Source organism: Balaenoptera borealis (assembly GCF_965194805.1).
Source record: "Balaenoptera borealis genome assembly, chromosome: 17".
NCBI classification, from domain to species: domain Eukaryota; kingdom Metazoa; phylum Chordata; class Mammalia; order Artiodactyla; family Balaenopteridae; genus Balaenoptera; species Balaenoptera borealis.
Genome location: NC_138876.1, coordinates 83,140,367 through 83,159,879, shown reverse-complemented (window position 1 = coordinate 83,159,879; position 19,513 = coordinate 83,140,367). Strand labels below are relative to the sequence as shown.

General features: G+C 40.4%; 1 protein-coding gene across 9 annotated transcripts in view; it reads left to right on the top strand.

The window, feature by feature from the left end:
* The window catches only part of UBE2V2 (ubiquitin conjugating enzyme E2 V2), a 60,911-nt gene that overhangs the window by 2,599 nt on the left and 38,799 nt on the right, over window positions 1–19,513 (top strand). For 6 of the 9 annotated variants that reach the window (XR_014236350.1, XR_014236351.1, XR_014236352.1 and 3 more), the window contains exon 2: window positions 17,113–17,261. Coding sequence is in view for 4 of the 9 variants with exons in the window: in XM_082363261.1 (XP_082219387.1) it covers window positions 17,113–17,261 (149 nt within the window). In the remaining 5 variants the exon portion in view is untranslated. Of the gene's footprint in view, window positions 1–150; window positions 465–6,501; window positions 6,585–12,261; window positions 12,287–17,112; window positions 17,262–19,513 lie in introns of those variants that run through there. The other 3 variants (XM_082363263.1, XM_082363264.1, XM_082363262.1) reach the window with 3 other exon arrangements.

The window sequence follows — 19,513 nt, the reverse complement described above, 5'->3', positions numbered from 1 at the left end:
GGGCCCCCGGCCGCCGGACTTCCTGCGGAGCGCGGCCGGAGCAGGGAGGGTCCTGGCGGCCGTCGGGGCGGCGGTCGTGCCCGCGCGTCGGCTGCGCGCCTGGGGGCTGGGCTGGGCCGGGCCGGCTCGCCCGGGGCTCTGGCGGGCGGTGCGGGAGCGAGGAGGGGAGCCCGGGCGGGCCGCGTCCACCTGGGCGCGGGAGGCCTCGCGTCGGGGTCCTGGATGGAGCGGGTCCGACCCCCCGGCTCGCCCTGACGTGGGCGGAGGACAGGGCCGTTCTTATCCGACTGAATGCGTGTGGTCCTTCTTTCGCTGGAGTGAAAAACTGAGGTGCAGACTAAATAGAAGCGAGGAGCGAGGTGAACGCTAATTGAAGAAAAAGCGGTTTCTTAGATTAGCTGTTCCGCTTCTCTCTCGTACTGAATACAGTTTTGGTTTCCTCTGAGCACAGACGTTGAAATTAGGTATGAACACTGAGGTTTTAGAAATTTGACCATTACAAAATGTTGAAGGGGCACAGTTTTATTACTTAAAACATTAATACGTTTGGTCTTTAATTTTTCTAGTCATTATTGAACTGTGGCTGTGGAGCAGTGTGGTTTTGTATTTCATGCCATCATTGCATAATAACACGAATTTTCAAGTCTTTGTGTACTAAAGTGGAAGGCTTCGGTGTATGTTGTGATGGGTACTTTTAAGGTAGTGCCGTTCTACCTTCATTTTTTTTTTCTATTTTTTTTCTCTACCTTCATTTTAATGAAGAATTGCGTCTTTTGTATCGTATCATTATTACGTACAGGTGTCAGGATAAGCTGTTTAACGATTTTAGCGTTGGGGAGCTATTTCGGTACACTTGGGGTCAGAGCTAACTAGTAAAGCGTGGATGATTTAAAAAGTGACATTTTAGTATTAAAACTTTACTGTCCTTGCTATTTGAAATCGAGTGTGCTTGTGCATTAAAACTCCATGTCTTTTTAAGAGTTGTGCTTCGTACCTGAAGGTTCTTGAAAATTTAGTAATAAAGTGGTGTGCTTCAATTTGATTGATAGTCTTCATTTTGTGGATTTCATTTTTTATTTAAGCACGATTTTTCTCCCCTCTAACGTTGTACATGTGAGAGTGTGGAAATATTTTGAAAAGACCAATGATTAGATTATGTTAATGGCAGATGCTCTTTGTTAACCACAGTGAGTCATTTTTGGAAGTTGACTATGAATTATAAAGAAGTTGCTGAGAGATTACTAGCACGTTTATTGTACATTGAAAGCCTGTATTTTCTAGTTTATATTTCAGCATTCTAATTGTTACATTTACACTGCATTTAAATTTATGAGATTTGAAACCTGAGCGTAATTAGAAAGAATATTTTTTAGGCAGTTAGTTGATGTTTTATTAAACCTCTGAAATTTGTTTTGAAACTGTTGTTAAAAATTGCCTTGGCGAATTTCATACCGTTTATTCCTTTTCTGTGCTTTACAACATTGACACTGTCATCCATCTTGGGGAGAGAGGAGTGCAGAAGCAGTTTTGGACTATGTTTCAAAACTATTTTTAAATTATATTTTCTCTTAGTTCTACTTTTGTATTGTTTGCCTCTTGGTAGCAAGGGAGGGAAACAGTACCCGTGTATTTGTGAAATAAATGTGATAAAGCTTGAAATTTTAAAATTAGGGTGTACTCTACATGTTTTTTATTTACGCCAAAATAATCTTGATAAAAATAGCTGTTTAATAGTCCGAAAAGAAAAAAACACCTGACAGATATTTTTTTAAATTTTAACTAAAGCATTATATTTTAACTTGCATTATCTAAATCATATGCCTTTAGTCGTTCTGTTACTGGGAGAAAAATTGGCAGGAAGAATTCTAACTAGCCTTAGACCTCTAAGCTGACCGGTACTTTGCCATACCATTTGGTTCTCATTTTGCAGTTGAGTAAACTGAGGCCTGAGGAAATACAAGGTTTTACATAGTTGGTTAGCAGTAGAGTCCAGATCAGAACCCGGGTTTTTTACTCTCAGTCTAGTGCTTTTTCCATCACGAGCAGCTATGAATTTGGAATAATCCTGAAATCAGGACTCTTACTTCCTTTTAGGGTTGAGAGTGGCTTTCATACTTCTCTTCCTAGCAGAATCCTTGTTTCAGACTGTCAGATGCTTCTCGTGGACGGAAGTAGGGCTGTGGTGGAGACCCCACTGGCTAGGTTCCCCTTTCCCGAGAGACAGTCACCTCTGGGGGTCAAGATGATTTCATAGGACACGGCTTAAGAAACACGACTCTTTGGGATAGAAATTTGTTACTATATTTAGTAACTGTGATTCAAAAATTTAATCACATCTCAGCACTAATAGAAGTATTAATGTTAGATTAAAAAGTGTGGTAGGGGCTTCCCTGGTGGCGCAGTGGTTGAGAATCTGCCTGCCAATGCAGGGAACACGGGTTCGAGCCCTGGTCTGGGAGGATCCCACATGCCGCGGAGCAACTGGGCCCGTGAGCCACAATTACTGAGCCTGCGCGTCTGGAGCCTGTGCTCTGCAACAAGAGAGGCCGCCATGGTGAGAGGCCCGCGCACCGCGATGAAGAGTGGCCCCCGCTTGCCGCAACTAGAGAAAGCCCTCGCACAGAAACGAAGACTCAACACAGTCATAAATAAATAAATAAAAGAACGTGAATTTCTTAAAAAAAAAAAAAAAAAAGTGTGGTAGGTCTACGTAAGCCATGTCTGGAAAACAACCACAGTGAAGCCTGATTACCTTTTTCAGAAGTGGGAAGCATTATGTATACGGGAACAGGAACTGGGTTGGCTGTGTTTTAATTCCCCTGCTGCCCTGGTAGATTGCCATGCGAGGCGTGCAATGAGTCTCTTAAGCCTTGCTTTTCCGTCCCTTCTATGAAAAGGTTGGACTACATGATTTTGTTTGTTTTCCCCATCTTCAGGATGAAGATTTGTGGATATGGGCAGAACTTGGGAGTAGTAATAGAAGAAGAGATTTGCAGGTGTAAATCATAGAACCTGGAAATTGAACAATACAAGAGCTGAACTGTAATAGTCCAGGGTATTTCCCTCTTGAGACTTTAATAACAGGCCTGGTAGATTTGTCTATGTGAGTTAGGAACCTGGGTGCTCTTGACATATGTTTGCTCTTGATAATATCGTCAAGCAATACAACCTTACTATCAGCAGGCCTCCCTTTGCATGGTAGTTTGGGTGGCAGACTGAAACTGTTCAGAGCAATCTTATTAAGTGAGAAAAATTATGATTATTCTGTGACCTTTGAAAATGTTTGCTGAAACATTGAAAAACTCCTGGGATTACAAGCATATAGGAAAAATGGAAAAAATAGTAAAACTAACATTTGTTTAGTACCCTGTAGTTTAAACGTGAGAGATTAAAAATTAGAGTGTTTTTGTTTCTTTATAAAACGTTGTCAAGAGTAGTTTGAACAATGCTTGCCTCATCTTCCTATCGTATAACTTATGTGGAACAAGCATCTTTTCTGTGCTTTGGTGAATTGTCATACTCCTAAATTTGGATCTGCTTCCAGTATTTTGTCATTTGTGCTTTCAATGTTAGGAAATATCTCTGAGAGTTTCTTTATTGTGAAGTTTTTCACTTCCTCTGGGACACGGTCATCCTTTTCCTACATCTCCTTTCCTCATTTATGTCAATAAGCTCACGTTCACAGAATTCCTCTGCCTGGTCTTCCGGAGTCTCTCCAGCGTTCCCACGGTCAAATTTCTTCTGTGACTCTCTTTATATTTGTTCAAATTTCACTTCCCGTGTTGCCAGTTCCTGTTTCTTTGCTGGACTTTCATCTTTGTTGGCTATTTTTATGGACTGTCACTGGTGGACAAGGAGGCAACTTTATTCCATGCTTTGCTGTCTGTTAACTGAGTGAGAGATGTGCAGTGAGCCCTCACCTGCACACGGAAAGCTGTGGAGTGCTGGCTGCTGGTCGGGACTGCTCGTCTGTCACTCACATGGTGACCTGTGGACTGAGGAGCTAGCACCACGTGTGTGCTCTGTGTGCTTACTCATTGTCTGCGTACCGTGGAGACTGGAGTCTGAACCCTGTTGTGGGGGGACTGGTGTCTCACTAAACCGTGGTAACTGAAAGTCACGCGTGTGGAAACCATGAAAAGCGGAGATTGCCCACATGTGGGAACATCCACTTAGCAAGTATTTGTGGAGCTGTTTGATGCAAAATTTCAAAATGGATGTGAGGTATGTAGACTAGAATAAATGGAATGAAATCCAGTGTTCAAAAGTTTGTTTCAAAAGTAGTTAACTGTTTTAAAAGAGCAGATGTATTTATAAGTAAATCTTTGAGATATTATTGTAAGATGGGACTTCAGGACTGGGTTTGGAAGTGTATTCTTGTTTACACAGTCTTTGCTGACTTGTGTAAGAGCAGATGTTATTTTCAGTTTAAGTTGGAACTCAGCAAAGTTTGAAACTACAGAAGGGGAGAGAGGTCCTTATGGCTTGTATAGGTCCTTATACATATATTGGAATAGTAGTGCTCATGGAAAGTACATTATGAATCATTTAGGCTCTAGGCAAAGTTTATTTTATAGATGAGCACTGACTATCTAGATATGAAATGACTTTCACAAGATTACTTAGCTAGATGCTGAGTCCAGAGCTAGTTTCTTGATTTCAGGTTCTTTGATGCTGCTTCTGTATCATACTGTATTCTATAAACTTTTTGGTTGCTTCATGTAAGTGGAATCATACAGCATTTGCCTTTTTCTTTGTGACTTATTTCTCAGCATAATACTCTCTAGGTCCATCCGTGTTGTCGCAAATGGCAAGATTTCATTCTTTTTTATGGCTGAATGGTATTACAGTGTATTTATGTGTGTGTGTGTGCATGCATGTGTGTGCACCTTCCACATCATCTTTATCCATTCATGTATTGATGGGAACTTAGGTTGCTTTCATATCTTGGCTATTGTGCATAATGCTGCAATGAACATAAGGGTGAATATATCTTTTTGAAATAGTGCTTTTGTTCTTTTCAGATAAATAGCCAGGAGTAGAATTGCTGAATTGTATGGTAGTTCTATTTTTAATTTTTTGAGGAACCTCCATACTGTTTTCCATAGTGGCTGCACCAATTTACATTCCCACCAACAGTGCACAAGGGTCCCCTTTTCTCCACATTCTTGCCAACTTGTTTTTTGTTGTCTTTTTGATGACAGCAGTTCTGACAGGTGTGAGGTGGTACCTCATTGTGGTTTCGATTTGCATTTCCCTGATGATTAGTGATGTTGAGCATCACCTTTTCATGTGCCTGTTGGCCATCTGTGTGTCTTTGGAAAGATGTCTTATTCAGATCCTCTGCCCAGTTTTTAAATCAGGTTGCTTTTTTGGATGTTGAGTTGTATGAGTTCTTTGTATATTTTGGATATTAATCCCTTATCAGATGTAGTGTTTGCAAATGTCTTCTCCCATTCTATAGGCTTCTTTTTTGTTATGTTGATAGTTTCCTTCACTGTGCAAAGCTTTTAGTTTGATGTAGTCTCATTTGCTTATTTTTGCTTTTTCTTCCCCTTGCCTGAGGAGACATCCAAAAAATTATTGCTAAGACTGATGTCAAAGAGCATACTGCCTAAGCTTTCTTCTAGAAATTTTAAGGCTTCAGGTGTTACATTTAAGTCGTTGACGGATTTTGAGTTTACTTTTGTGTGTGGTGTGAGGGAGTAGTCCAGTTTGATTCTTGTGCATGTAGCTGTTCGGTTTCCCCAGCACCATTTATTGAAGTCACTCTTCATTGTATGTTCTTGTTTCCTTTGTTGTAGATTAATTGCCCACATAAGTGTGGGTTCATTTCTGGTTTGTCCGTCTTAAAAAATTTGCATTATTTGTCTCTTTATTGTTGAGTAGTAAGAGTTCTTATATATTCTAGATACAAGTTTCTTATTAGATGTACGGTTTGTAAGTATTTTCTCTTATTCTGTAGGTTTTTTGATTTTCTTGGTATCCTTTGAAACCCCAAAGTTTTAAATTTTGGTAAAGTCCAATTTATCTATTGTTTTCTACTTTATTAAGATAAAAAGTCTGGCTTTTGGTATGTACTTTATCGTCTATCTCTTTGTTTTAAAAACATCATGTTGACATATGTAAGTTCTAAGTGATGATCTGGTTATGATTATTATACAGGATTACCACATGACAGAGGGTAGGAGTCTAAGCCCTGCCTTGCCAGGTGTGAGGTTTAATGTTACATTGAGTTATATAGCCAGATAGCAGGCATGCTTCAAGCAGTTTATTCTTTGTAAGTATGTAATTATGCCATAGATTTTTTTCAGTCTAGTGACTGGAATGTTATTGAAAAGTACCAACAATGCATAGCTTGGTTTACTGTTTGTTATTCATGGTAGTGTCACCTGCTACGTGAATTATCAGCTACAGCTTACTAAACAGTATTGATGTAATTGGTTGTTTCCTGAGAGGATATACTTGTTATTGAAAAGTTTTTAATTTTCTCAAGTGTTCACCCTGCCAGCAGTGACTTGGCGGGATATTTCCTTTGCTTCTAACTGCAGCTCCCTGGCGTCACAGGAGAGCCCCTGCACCCTGTAAGTGGTCTCCGTCAGAGGGAGGTGTGCCAGTCCTCACTCCACTTGGAGGTCCCTGCTGGAGAGGAAGCAGAGTATGTTGTGGTTCACCTAGCTTTCCGCCACTCCCGAGTTTATTCTCAGGGAGGCATTCTTTCTTAGTTCTGAAGTAAACATTGCTCACAGGTTTCCTGGAGAATATTAAGTAACTCTGTTCTCCCTGCTTAGTCTGCCTCATCGAGATATCAGTAGTGTGTCTGAGCAGAATCTCTTGTGGTAGCTTATTGCATTTGAATGCGTCCGCGTACATGGTTGTCCTCACCCACCACCACCGCCAAGACGCTGGGGAAAGGATTCTGTGTTCAGGATCGGCATCACCTGCTTCAGGACTGGCCCATAAGTGTCGACAGAAAGGTTGAAAGTAAGCATCTGCCGTAAACGCACCACGTGTTTATTGAGTGCCTCCGATGTTGTCATTTCCTTATGGTGCGATTTCTATGTGAGTGATTTAATAATGAGAAAACAAATGGCTCAAGTAAAATCTAGCTTTCCCCCTTTGTGTATTACAATGCTTTACTTTTAAATTTTGTTTTGAGTTTACTTTTCTGAAGTGAAGCAGTACTAAAAGGATATTTTGTGTTCAAATACTTTCATTAAATAAACACATGAAGCTGCTTATTTTTTCCTTACCTGAGTTAGTATACAGCACATAGGCTGTAAGAAGAGTTGCAGAAATTTGGGGGAGTGGCTGGGGGCAGAGTGGTTTTGGCTGTCACCTAAAGAGTACCAGTAGCATGATTCACATTCTACTGTACATAATGCAGCTTCCATACCACGGGTTCGAGGCACTTTGCAAATCCTCTAATCCAGAGGATTTGTGTTTGAAGGTATAGTACAGATGCTTCAGATGTATGTTTGATTTGAAATTTTTTTCAGATTTATTTTCATCTGCCATATTTCATCAATTCTAAGACAAATTTTAATATCTGAAATGGATATATGGCTTCAAACAGTGATTTATTCCTATGACTCGGGGGCTGACTGGGTGGTTTTGCTCGTCTCCCTTCACCTGACGGTGGGCTGGGCCTTTTGCCCAGGCGCCTTGGTTCTCGTCCACGTGGCCACTCCAGGTGCCCTGTTTGCACTTCTTCGCATCCCAGTAGTGTCTGGGAGGTCAGAATTTATATGGTGGTTGGCTTCCAAGAAAACCAAACATAAGCTGTAGGGCTCTGACGAGGCTCGTCCCAGCCCAGAACCGCACCAGCACCACGTTCTACCAAAACAAGTGGCAAGGCCAGCCCAGATTCGGGGGGAGGGGAGTAGCCCTGGCCTCTGACCAGGAGGGCACGTGCCTGGAGACAGGAGACGGGTTGTTCACAGTTGGCTCTGAGGCAGGCTACACTCTGTGTGCTTTGTTCTTGAGGGTGGATTTCACAGACTGGAGTATAAATCAAAGCGTATAAATATTTAAAAATTCTTGTTATATTTTGTCAAATTCCCTCTTCAGCAAGGTGTAGTCAATTTCCAGTGAGATGTAAGGATGGATAAATGTAGTTTATCCACTGTCTTGCCAGCATTGTGTTTACTGTGCTTTTATTTTTTGATGGGAGTACAGTAATGTCATTTTTTTTTTTTTCAAGGCTGCATGTTTTTCTTATTTTCTCTTTTGGTTCATTTTCTTGTTGGATTATCAGTTGTATTTCATATCTGTCTATGAAATACATATTATCCATTTACTACTTCAGTGTAACTGGTTATTGATGTTATAGGGTTTTAATAGTTTAAAAATCAACTTAAAATTTTTATACCTTATGTTTATTACTTTTTCCCTTTTGCTTTTTTTTTTTTTTGGACTTCTTAGGATAAGGTCATGTCTGATGTTCTGAAACAGTCCTCCAAATGGAATTCAAGAATCCTAAACTTGGGAGGAGCTTTAGGAATAACGTGGTTGTGCAAGGGTTCTGAAGCTGAGGATAGAGGTGGGGCAGAGACCCGGGGACAGGATTTCTCCTTTCTCCCCAGTCCAGCCGGACCCCTCCTGAAGTAGGCTTGTATGTGCGGGTCAGTGAGCTGGGTTGGGGTGGGCTCATGTAGTTTAGTCCCACATTTTACATCAGAGTACGCAGAGTGTAAGAAAAAGACACTGCCCAAAGTCACCTGTCTAGTTTTGTGGTAGAGCAAAACTACTACTTCAGGAAACTTTCCTGTTGCTTTTGTCATCTAAGTGCTTCTCATACGCTGTGATTTGTGTCTTGCTGCCCTGATACGCTGTCGGCTCCGTGAGGGCTGGGGCTGGGACTGTCAGTGTGAGATCCCACGGCCTAGCACAGTTCCTAGCTTGTGCTTGATGTTTAGTTTTGGTTATTGGAAATAAATAAAATCACAGAATTAGAACAATAAAACGAACCACATTTTTCTTAGTGGAGGCATTTAACGTTTTTTCCCTGATTGCTCTTTCATCACAGCCGATGTTGTTCTCCCCTCTGCCCTCCTGTCCTTGAAGTCTGTGCTTAAACCCCTCCCTTGGTCTTCATTGCCGCAGGTGAAGTCTGAATTTGCAAGCACACCTGTCCTTCCAGGCAGTTTCTGGCTCTTTGCTCATTTATACTCAACTGCTATCCCCAAACATTGCCTACCATTCTTTCTCTCCTTGTTTGGGTACTGTTTCTCCTTTGCTTTTTAGATGAAAGATTTTTAAACACCAGAAAAATGCATAAATACACGTTCACCCACCCCCAGCTCTCTCAAATGCTAATAAATTATTCTTGCTTCAGGTTTTTTGTTTCTTGAAGAAACGAAACATTACCAGGACCCTTCCAAGTACTAGGCCCCTTCCTCTTTGCCCAGAGGTGATCACTATCCTGATTAAGGAGTATATTCCACAAACATTTTTACACCTTTGCTAGATATGTATGTATTCAGGAAGAGTATAGTAAAGGTCTGTTGATATATATATATATATTTTTTTTTGGTTTATTTTTTCTTTTTAATTATGGTAAAGTGTTTGTAACATACAATTTACTGTCTTAACTGCCTCTGTACAGTTCAGCAATATCATGTATTCACTTTGTCGTGCAGCCAATCTCCAGATCCTTTTCACCTTGTAAAACTGCAACTGTACACTTACTAAACAACATGTTTGTAAAATTTTAACATTGATTGATACTTGTAGCTCTAATTCTTTCATTTTAATTGCAACAGTATTCTGTCATGGATTATACCATGTGATGCTTAGGTTGTTTCTAAATTTTCACGATTAGAAATCATGGTAAGTGAGCATTCCTACCTTCCTCCAACCCTTTGCCAGCATCTCCGTGAATGTTACCAGTTTCCTCCCAGAGTTGTACCAGTTTATGCCAACCTCAGCAGTGAATGAGCCTCCATCTCTACATTTTTGTCAAACCAAGTATTATTGCCAGACTTAATATTTGTCAGTCTGGTGGAGAGTCATTATGGTTTAATTCATGTTTCCCCTGATTACTGTTGAGGTTGAGAACCCTTTTTATGTGTTTATTGTACATCCGTTTCCATTTCTGTGAACCTCCTCGTTCACTGTTTTCTTCTCCTTGTTGAATCATAGGATGAATTCTTCGTAGATTTTGGAGGCTGACATTTTCTGGTTATGTTACTCACAACAGTTTGTGGCTCTTTTGTCAAGTTGGTTTTTAAATTTTAGTCAAGTTTATCAATCTTTTGGTTTCTGCTTTTTTTTTTTAAAAGAAATCCTTTCTTATATCCCAAGGTCGGAGGATATCATATATTTTCCTAAAGTCTATGTTTTGCTCTTCACATTTAGGCATTTAATATGCCTAGGATTGATTTTCATGTATGCTGTGAGATAGGGATCTAATTTATTTTTCCATGTGGATAAAATTTTCTAACATCATTTACTGAACAGTCCAGTCCATTCTTTCCCTATTTTTTTGTTTTGAAATAATTTCAGATTTACAGAAGAGTTACATGAACAGTATGAGGAAATCCTACCCCCTGCTAATATTTAAGATTTTTGCATGTGCTTGCGTGTGTACTCTTTCTTTCCCTCTTCCCCTCCGTCCACACAGACATACTTTTTTTAATGAACCATTTGAGAATAAGTTATAGACATGTCCCTCTTCGCTGCTAAATACTTCACTGTGTGTGTACTGAAAACCGGGACGTTCTCTTGCTCGACAATATAATTATCAAAATCAAGAAATTAACTTTGATACCGAACTTTTTATCTCTGGGCCCTGTTCAGACTGCCAGTTTTCCACTAATGTTCTTTAAAGCAAAATAATAACATATATATTTTTCTGGTACATGATTCAAGATTGGTCCTCTTTTAGTGTGGATTCCTGCTGACTCTTTCTTTTTTTTATGATGTGGACCATTTTTTAAAGTTTTTATTGAATTTTTTGCAGTATTGCTTCTGTTTTATGTTTTGGTTTTTTGGCCGCAAGGCGTGTGGGATCCTAGCTCCGACCAGGGACCGAACCCGCACCCCCTGCTTTGGAAGGCGAAGTTTCAACCTCTGGATTGCCAGGAAAGTCCCCCTGCTGACTCTTAATGCTGCCCTTATTACATATCCTGTTTTCATACATGCATGTATCTGTTTTGGGGCTTTCTTTTTCATTAGTCTGTTTGTCGATTCTTGCACTGACTTCACATTATCTTAATTACTTTCTTTGGCTGATGGGGAAGTCTTAACATCTAGGGAAGTTATCCCCTCTGTTTTCCTTTTCTTTAAAAGTTTTCTCCGAATTCCTGCCCCTTAAGTTTTCCATAAGAATATTAGGACTCTTTGTCCTGTTCCAAGAACAATGCTATTGGAATTTCAGTTTAAATTGTAAGAATCTGTGGATTAGTTTGAGGAGAACTTATGTATTTGCAGTGAGTTTCTCATGTAGGCAGATTGTTCTGTTTATTCAGTTTTTTGACATTCTTTGCTTATGTTTTTTAATTTTCTCCACTGATGTCCTGAATATTTTCACCTACTCTCCCCCTGAATGGTTTCTTTTATGTTGTACCTGGAGAGTTTCTTCTTCAAGGAGACCTTCCTTGTCCATTCTTTGGGGTTGGTTGTCCTTCCTAGGTGTCCCCAGAGGATGTTTTACTTTGTGTTGTGCTATCTCTTTAACTGTCCTCCTCTCATAGACTGTAAACTTCTTGAGGGCAAACAAGGGTTTTAGTCCTTCTGGTATCAAGTGCCTAGCATAGTAACTACATCCAGTAGTCAGAGGTTTATTGAGTGAAGGGATGAATTAATGTAGAAGTAATGGATGTAATCAAGTACAGGTTTCCCAGTGCTTTGCTGCCTAATGCATGTTGCGCTACATGTGGTGTTTTCCTAATTTTGTTTCATCCCATTAAGGAAGAAAAGAATGTTAAAACCAAACAAATATTTGAGTCTTAAATTTCTGAAAAATTAGAAAATATTATTCACAGAGAGCTTTTATAAATGCTTCTGTTAATATATAATTTTAAGCAATGCAAAATCAGAAGGTAAGTCCCTGTTTCTTAGACTTGAATTTTAAAACTTTCTGTATGTTTTTGTTTATATAGTGAATTTCAACAATGTGTATATTTTGAAAAATATGTATTTTAAGTCGTACACATTCTGAAGTTTCCCTGCTTTCTTTTTTATTTTCTGAAGTGTGCAGTATACAGTAATGGAAAGAGTTGTACTCATGCTGAGAAATGTGAATTTCACTTTTGACTCAGCTGCTGGCTTGCCATGATCTTGAGTGAGTTACTTCATGTCTTTGATCTTTGTGAAAATGTGGATATATCTGCCCCTCATACCTCAAAAGATATTTCCCTTATTCAGATAGATGACTGTATGGGAAAGTACTTTGAAAAATATAAAATGACAGTTATATTATTTCCCTGGGTAGGGAAATATTTTGCTTCGCGCACACCCAGGTGTGTGATACATGGAAAGGCTCTTTTTACGAGCGTTCGGAGCAGGATTTATTTTTGGCAGTTGCCCCCACGGCTGGTCATGACGTGTTCCTCCTCCCATCAGATTTGCAGGGCCAGGGATGTGCGTGCCATCTGGGACTGAGGGGAGGGAGTGAGAGTAATGGCGGGCAGCTTGGGCTTTGGGACTTGTTTGCTCCTCGCCTCGCCTCCCCCACTAGCTCTCCATGTTGTTAGGGTGAACCTTGCAAAATCACTTTCTGTTGATCACAGAGATGCCTGAACATCAGCAGTTTCACTCATGTGGCCCAACCTAGTAGTTTAAGCCTTAATTTTCTTACTTAGTGAAATGGTGATGTTAAAACAACATAAGGTAAAATTTAATGTTTCTGCCTCCTCTGAGCAGAGGAGATGCTCAATAAGTATGTCCATTTTAACTAAGTCAGCCTGCTGGGAGTTTGCGGGGACTCCGAACTCCCAGAGTGGGACGGGAAGCAAGCACTCAGATTACAAGTGGGACTGTTCAGGAGTTCCATCTTAGCAGCGTGCCCCCTCAGGTGTGTCGAAGGGTGACAGAAGCCCAAGCGCCTAAGAGAACTCTGCAGGGGCAGTTACGCAGCCTGACCGGCCCGTGAGCTGGGCGCCCCGACACTCCCTCCACTAACCTACCACCGCCACTCTGGGCGTGTAGTGCGGGGGGGCCGGGTGTTCGTGAGGACCAGCTAAGTAGGGCTGGAAAGCAGATAAGGTGGAAGAAATTCATTCTGTTTGTATGGGGGTTTTCCTTTCATTTCTGTAGGTGATGATGATTCACCTGGTCAAATAGTGTGAAAGGGTGTCCAGTGAAGTCCTGCCTACCCCGTTCCCCAACATGACTAATATTATTCACCAGGACATTTAAAAATGGTACTTGATTATGCTTCATATAGAAACATGTTTGTAAGTGAGGAAAAGAGCAAGTTACAAAATTATGAGTCATGATATCATTTGGGAAAAAACACAGAAACCATATATTACTATATATGGAAAGTAATCTAAAAAGAAATACACTAAAATGTTCATAGTTATTTATTTTTGGGTTTTCTACATCCCAGAGTGTAGAACTGGAATTCACCTGGCCCTCTTCAAAACTATACCACCTCATCTTTTCTTTTTTTTTTTCTTTTTTTTAGTGTTATCAGAGCTTTCTTAATTTAGATGGTTGGTTGCAAAGTGGTGTTAAATTTGCTTTGCTGTCATTTCTTACGTTTGTGTGGATAGATTGACAGATTTATTACTATTTAAGGTTTTATTTAGGCTTTTTTCCTTATAACTGAAAAAGGTAAAAATATTTATGAGTTATAATTGGGAAATCCATGTTACTAATAAACAGCATTTCAAGACTCATTCTAGTTTTTATTTGGCAGTGTTTATGCCTTTACTTTTGGTATTGTGGGAATTAAAGGTACATTATTAGGAATCTGATAGCCTTGAGATTAAAAACTGAAAGCATGTTTTCTAGGTTGTTTGCATTCAGCATTTTACTTTTGAATAATATTATTTTGGGTCTTACCTCTTATGAATGGAGGTTGATTGTAATGTAGTAAGGAGGAGACTAGATTAGTGGATGCCTGGAGACTTGGGTTTTTGACTTGGTTTGGTAACTAACTGGTAGTTAAGTGACTTTAGGATTATCACCTAACTTTTCCTGGTGAGAACTCTCCTCTAAAGCGTTAGGTTTTGGACCTGATGGTCTCTGAGATTCTTCTGGATCTAAAAATCGACAGCATTTTAAAAGAGTTTCAGCTAGGAAGGGGTGGGTATATGGGCTGCTTTTTTTTTCTTTTAATGAAGATCCGAGACTAAGGGATTAAAGTATTTAAAACTATTAAACAACAACAGTAATAACAACAACATGCACACATATACACACATAGGAAAAAGGCACTCTGAACTAATAGAAGAAGGCTCAGACATGGCAAGAGATCCAGAGGGCAGCTTATGTACACACTGCCACACTCACAGACCAACATCCCCATCTCGTGGTGTCTTCTCTTCACAGACATTAGTGGTTGGGTGAAGTAAAACCGGAGTACTCTAGCCCTGAATTTAAAAATGTAGCTCACTGGTGTTTGTTTTGAGTCTTATACTTTAAAAACAAAATAATCTTAGATGCTATAATCTTTTAAATGTTAACATTGCCAATAATTGATCCATTAATCTTAGAACTATTTCCCCAAAATGCAGCATAGAAATGGTGAAAAGTGTAGCAGTCACTAGGTTTATCGCTTTTATGGCACTTATGTAAAAAGAAACATTACTTTTACATTGTTTACTTTGTACTTTTGGATGCTCATAAAGCTCACCTGACTGAATTGTTTGTAAAAAGGAGGCAACAAAATTCAACACAAATTTAGAATTTTTCTTGGGGAATGACTTCATAATGGTAAGGGTAATCAAGGTCCTTTAAGAAGCCTTTAAAAAGCGAGTCAGTAGTAATAGATGGTGGAGATTCTGACTGTGCAGCTGCAGGGAATAGCAGTTGTCCCAGTGTTATGTGCATAGAAACTTACAGCTCAGGGGACTGTTTCCGGGGGGCCCACCTTCAGGACTGTACAGAGAGCTTGAATTCTCCCAAAACATAGATGGAGGTGAATGGAAGTTTTTTGTAATTTTACTTACTATGGACACTAAAATGGTCATAGTCAACATTAATTCTGTTTAAGATAGATTACCTCGTTTAATTTTCACAGTGGCTCTTTGGAGCAGAAGCCACCGTGGTCTCACTTTTGTAGATGAGAAAACGGGGCCGGGGCCCCTGTCTCGGAGGCAGCAGCACTGGGAGCTGGCCTTGGGCCGCACCCACGATGCTGCCAGGATGGCTCGCTGTATAACCCAACGGTTAAGAGAGTGACTTTGGTCTAGAAACTGGGTTTTAATACTGGATCTGCCGCTTGTAACTGTGTGACCTTGGGTAGGTCACTTAACTCTTTTAAACTTCAGTTTCTATAACTGTAAAATGAGTGCTTTTAGGATCAAGTGGGATAATTTATTTAAAATCGCACACAGTGTATCCTGAACAAATGGTTATTGCTAGTTATTGTAGTTGTAATAATGAGTACTCTTGTTTTTGTGATTTATGACAGCTCCATGTTTCTGTGGCCCAAGATTTTCAAGCCTTTTTTTATGAAGCACAGCACATAAAGTGGCTAGTTTTTTTTTTTTTTATATAATTTATTTTATTTTTGGCTGCGTTGGGTCTTCATTGCGGTGCGCAGGCTTCTCATTGCGGTGGCTTCTCTTGTTGCGGAGCACGGGCTCTAGGTGCACAGGCTTCAGTAGTTGTGGTGCGCGGGCTTAGTTGCTCCGCAGCACGTGGGATCTTCCCGGACCAGGGATCGAACCCGTGTCCCCTGCATTGGCAGGCGGATTCTTAACCACTGCACCACCAGGGAAGCCCCGTGGCTAGTGTTTTTAAGTTGCAGTACTTATTGGTTTGCCATTGTTTGTCCAGATGCATTACTACAAATTAGTAACTGAAAGAGATGTTTTAGTTTCAGCAAGAGAGATAAGTTATACAAAATGATAGTCGCTTTAAAAGAGACGTCACTTTTTTTCCTGCCTCATGATTGTGTGTGTGCTTGCATGCGAGAGGGAGGGAGGGAGGGAGGGAGGGAGAGAGGCGGTGCTCCAGAGCCAGAAGGAGAGGGTCCTGATTTTTTTCAAGACTTGTGCAGTGGGGCTGGAGGGTGTTTCATGCTAGATGCTGTTGAGAACACGGAAAACCACAGGGTCCATCCTCTGGAGAGGCCAGGCCAGTGATCCTAGGACAGGTTGTGATAAAGTGCACAAATCATGGTTGGTTCCAGGGGTTAGAGGTCAGAATGGTGGCAAAGACCAGGTTCAGTGAGAATGAGGGAGTAGGGACTGTGAAAGGCTGGGGGTTCTAGGCAGAGAGGAACATTTCTGTGTTAAGATTTTAGAAATAAGTAGAATGAGGAGGTCTAAAGAAGTGGAGGTGTGAGAAAGGCTGTTGGATTGTGAAACTGTTGCTGGGTTGGGCCCAGAGGAGAAGGATGTGTCTTAGGAAACATCCACCAGGAGGCTGGCTCTCCAGCCTCCAACCCGCTGACAGGGGAGACGGGGCCCCCTGGTTATTAGGCAGCCAGCAGACTGGCTCAGGACCGAGGGTGGGGTCAGCATTCTCAAAAATAGTACCTCTTAGTGCATTTTTACAGATGGAACATAATTCTCTTCTTTAAGATTACTGGAGAGTATATGCTAATGAAATGGAGCTTTTATGAACTTTCTGGTCACGCCTGTTTATTCGATGTAGTGTTCTTGGCTGAGGAACAGGAATCTCAATTATGGAAAAATAATCACTTACGATGATTCCCTTATGATTGATTTGTGTCAGTGTAAAATTGATTGATTAGGAGTTTATATACATGTTCTGTACTGCTGTTAATGTTTGGAACAGTGCTTTCTTTAGTGTTTTCATTTTGAAGGGTTTTTAGATTCAGCATTTTTGGGGGCAGAATGCATTTTAAAGGGAATTTTGTCTTTTTGGGAAATAATTTTTAAAGGTTAATTTGGGAAAAGCTGAATTTGAATATGTGTAGCCCTTATAATTGTGAGCTTTTTACATTTACATTGACATTCTTTTGTATAGGCGTTAAAGTTCCTCGTAATTTTCGCTTGTTGGAAGAACTTGAAGAAGGACAAAAAGGAGTAGGCGATGGTACGGTTAGCTGGGGCCTTGAAGATGATGAAGATATGACACTTACAAGGTGGACAGGCATGATTATTGGGCCACCAAGGGTCAGTGCTATAAATTACATATTTTTTCTATTAATATTTATTGTCACTTTAGAGTAAGCATTTTATTTTATAATATTGATATTAAAATAAATAATTATGGTAACTTTAACTGAAACACTTCCTCACTTTTTACTTATTTTGTATACATTTATTGATGCTTGATTTTCTGGAGGATTGGGGGGAAAAGACTGATATGATCATTGCTGCCAAAGTGTTTGCAGTTGAGTAGAGGAGAAGAAATGAACACAAATGATAGATTCTGAATATGGCAGAGAAAGTTCACTGCGGGACTTTAGAATATGTTTCTTCTAGCTGGAATAATTGAGGAAGGCTGAACAGTGGAGGAAGTTGCCTTTGGAATGAGCCTTAAAGGACTGGCTGGTAGGATTTCAGAAGGTGGTGATGGGGATGGAGAACATTCCAGATAGAGAGGAGAAAAGGTGAGGAAACGGAGGGGTATTTGGGAAGAGCAAACAGTGTGTTTTGATGTAACATGTTACTAACCCGCTGTGTATGTCATCAGGGTTTCTAAATTGGTTTGTGTTGAGTGCACATTGCTGTTGGCCAATGACAATTGACTCGCCATGGAAATGTTCTGGCCTCCATGTTTTCATCTATAAAATATGTAGACAAGACTGATTCTTGCATGTTTTCTAGCATTGCTGGCAACAGACCTGTTTTATTCTTAGGTCTTTCTCAAGTTTATGACTTTCTATTTTTACTCAAAATCTTTTTCAGACTGGGAAATTTTTTTCTGCATTGCATTCCTTACTCAAAGGCACCATTTACTGCGCACCCTGCAGTGACTCTTGGAAATATGTATTGTATGTTTTTTGACTTGTTGGAAAGAACACAAATATGAAATTTTTTTTAGTCTTTGGTTTTGTATACTGTTTGCTGCCTGTGATGGGAGCATTTCAACTGTTTTGCTGTTGGGTAGAGTTTAGATTTCCTCTTGATTTTTTATAAAAGAAAAATGGTCAGGTAATTAGCAATGTTAACTTCAGAGAATGAATTAATGTATGTTTTGCATTTTCTGGTATTCCTTTGCAGAGTTCGTGCACTCTGCTAAACTAACAAGTTCCCTCTTCCCTCCAGTGCTCTGATTTTTCCATGAGACATGTGAGGAAGCAAATAAAATCCTGATGGTTAGAATTCTTGATGTTTTATAACTTGGTATTTGTAATGAAAACCTTGATTTTCACTGCCTGTGAACAGTATCACCATGGTCTTTTTGGTAAAAGTAAGTGCTTATAATTTATGAGCATTCTTACCTAATGAGCAGCTTGCAGATTGGACAGTCTGAACTGGGTGGAGGATACATGCGAAATTATTTACATTTGGATTTTCTCTGGTCGCTACACCTCTAAGAGACTTGAAACTTGAAGAGCGTTTTGGAGTTTGTGCATAAGACCCTCCATGATTTTGTGGGCTGCCCTGTAACCTAGTTCACAAGTCTCTCTCACCCGGTTGGGGTCATCAGCAGGACCCCCAAACTAGCTGTTTCCTGGTGTCGCTGAACCACAGGAAGCTCGCTGGGTTGCTGTGCCCAGTGGGAGCCAGGGATGGGGCTAGGCCTGCTTGCAGGGGGCGCAGAGACAGGATGCTGCCCCCTGCCGCTTTCTGCGGGGGGGGGGCGTGGGGGGGTTGTCTTGGAGCCCCTTCCCCCTCCTGTGGAGCGGGAGGCGCAGGAGGCACCCCTGAGAGGCCCTGTCCTTCCAGCCAGGCTTCCCCGCCTCGCTGAGGCCTGGGGTGCTGGCTGAAAGTGGGTGGTCCCAGCACTCATTCAGCTGCTCAGCTGCCTTTTAATAAAACCTGCAGGGGCGGCATCTCGGCTTAGTTGGTTTTTCTTTGGAAGGTGCCAGATTCAGAACAATTTTGTCCCCAGCTTTAGGGTAATAGGAGAATTCCTGCCTTAACATTCTGTTACTTGGTTAGTTGTTTCTCGGTTTTTTATATGTTACTAAGATCCCTGGTTTTTTATGTTTTTCCACTATTTATTTGGATTTATATAATTAACAATTTTGTTTTTCCATATATGTTTGTATATTAAATTTTCTGAAGCAGTATTTTTTAGCATTAGATGTTTAGTAACGTTTCCAAGTTTCCTTATATGTATACTTACTTTAGAAGTTTTGAGAATTAAATGAATTAATAATTAGACAATAAGAGAGTATCTGTAGTACATAATTAATAAACATTAGTTGCTTTTACTACTCTCTTTTCTTTCACTCTTTTGTTAGACAACAGAA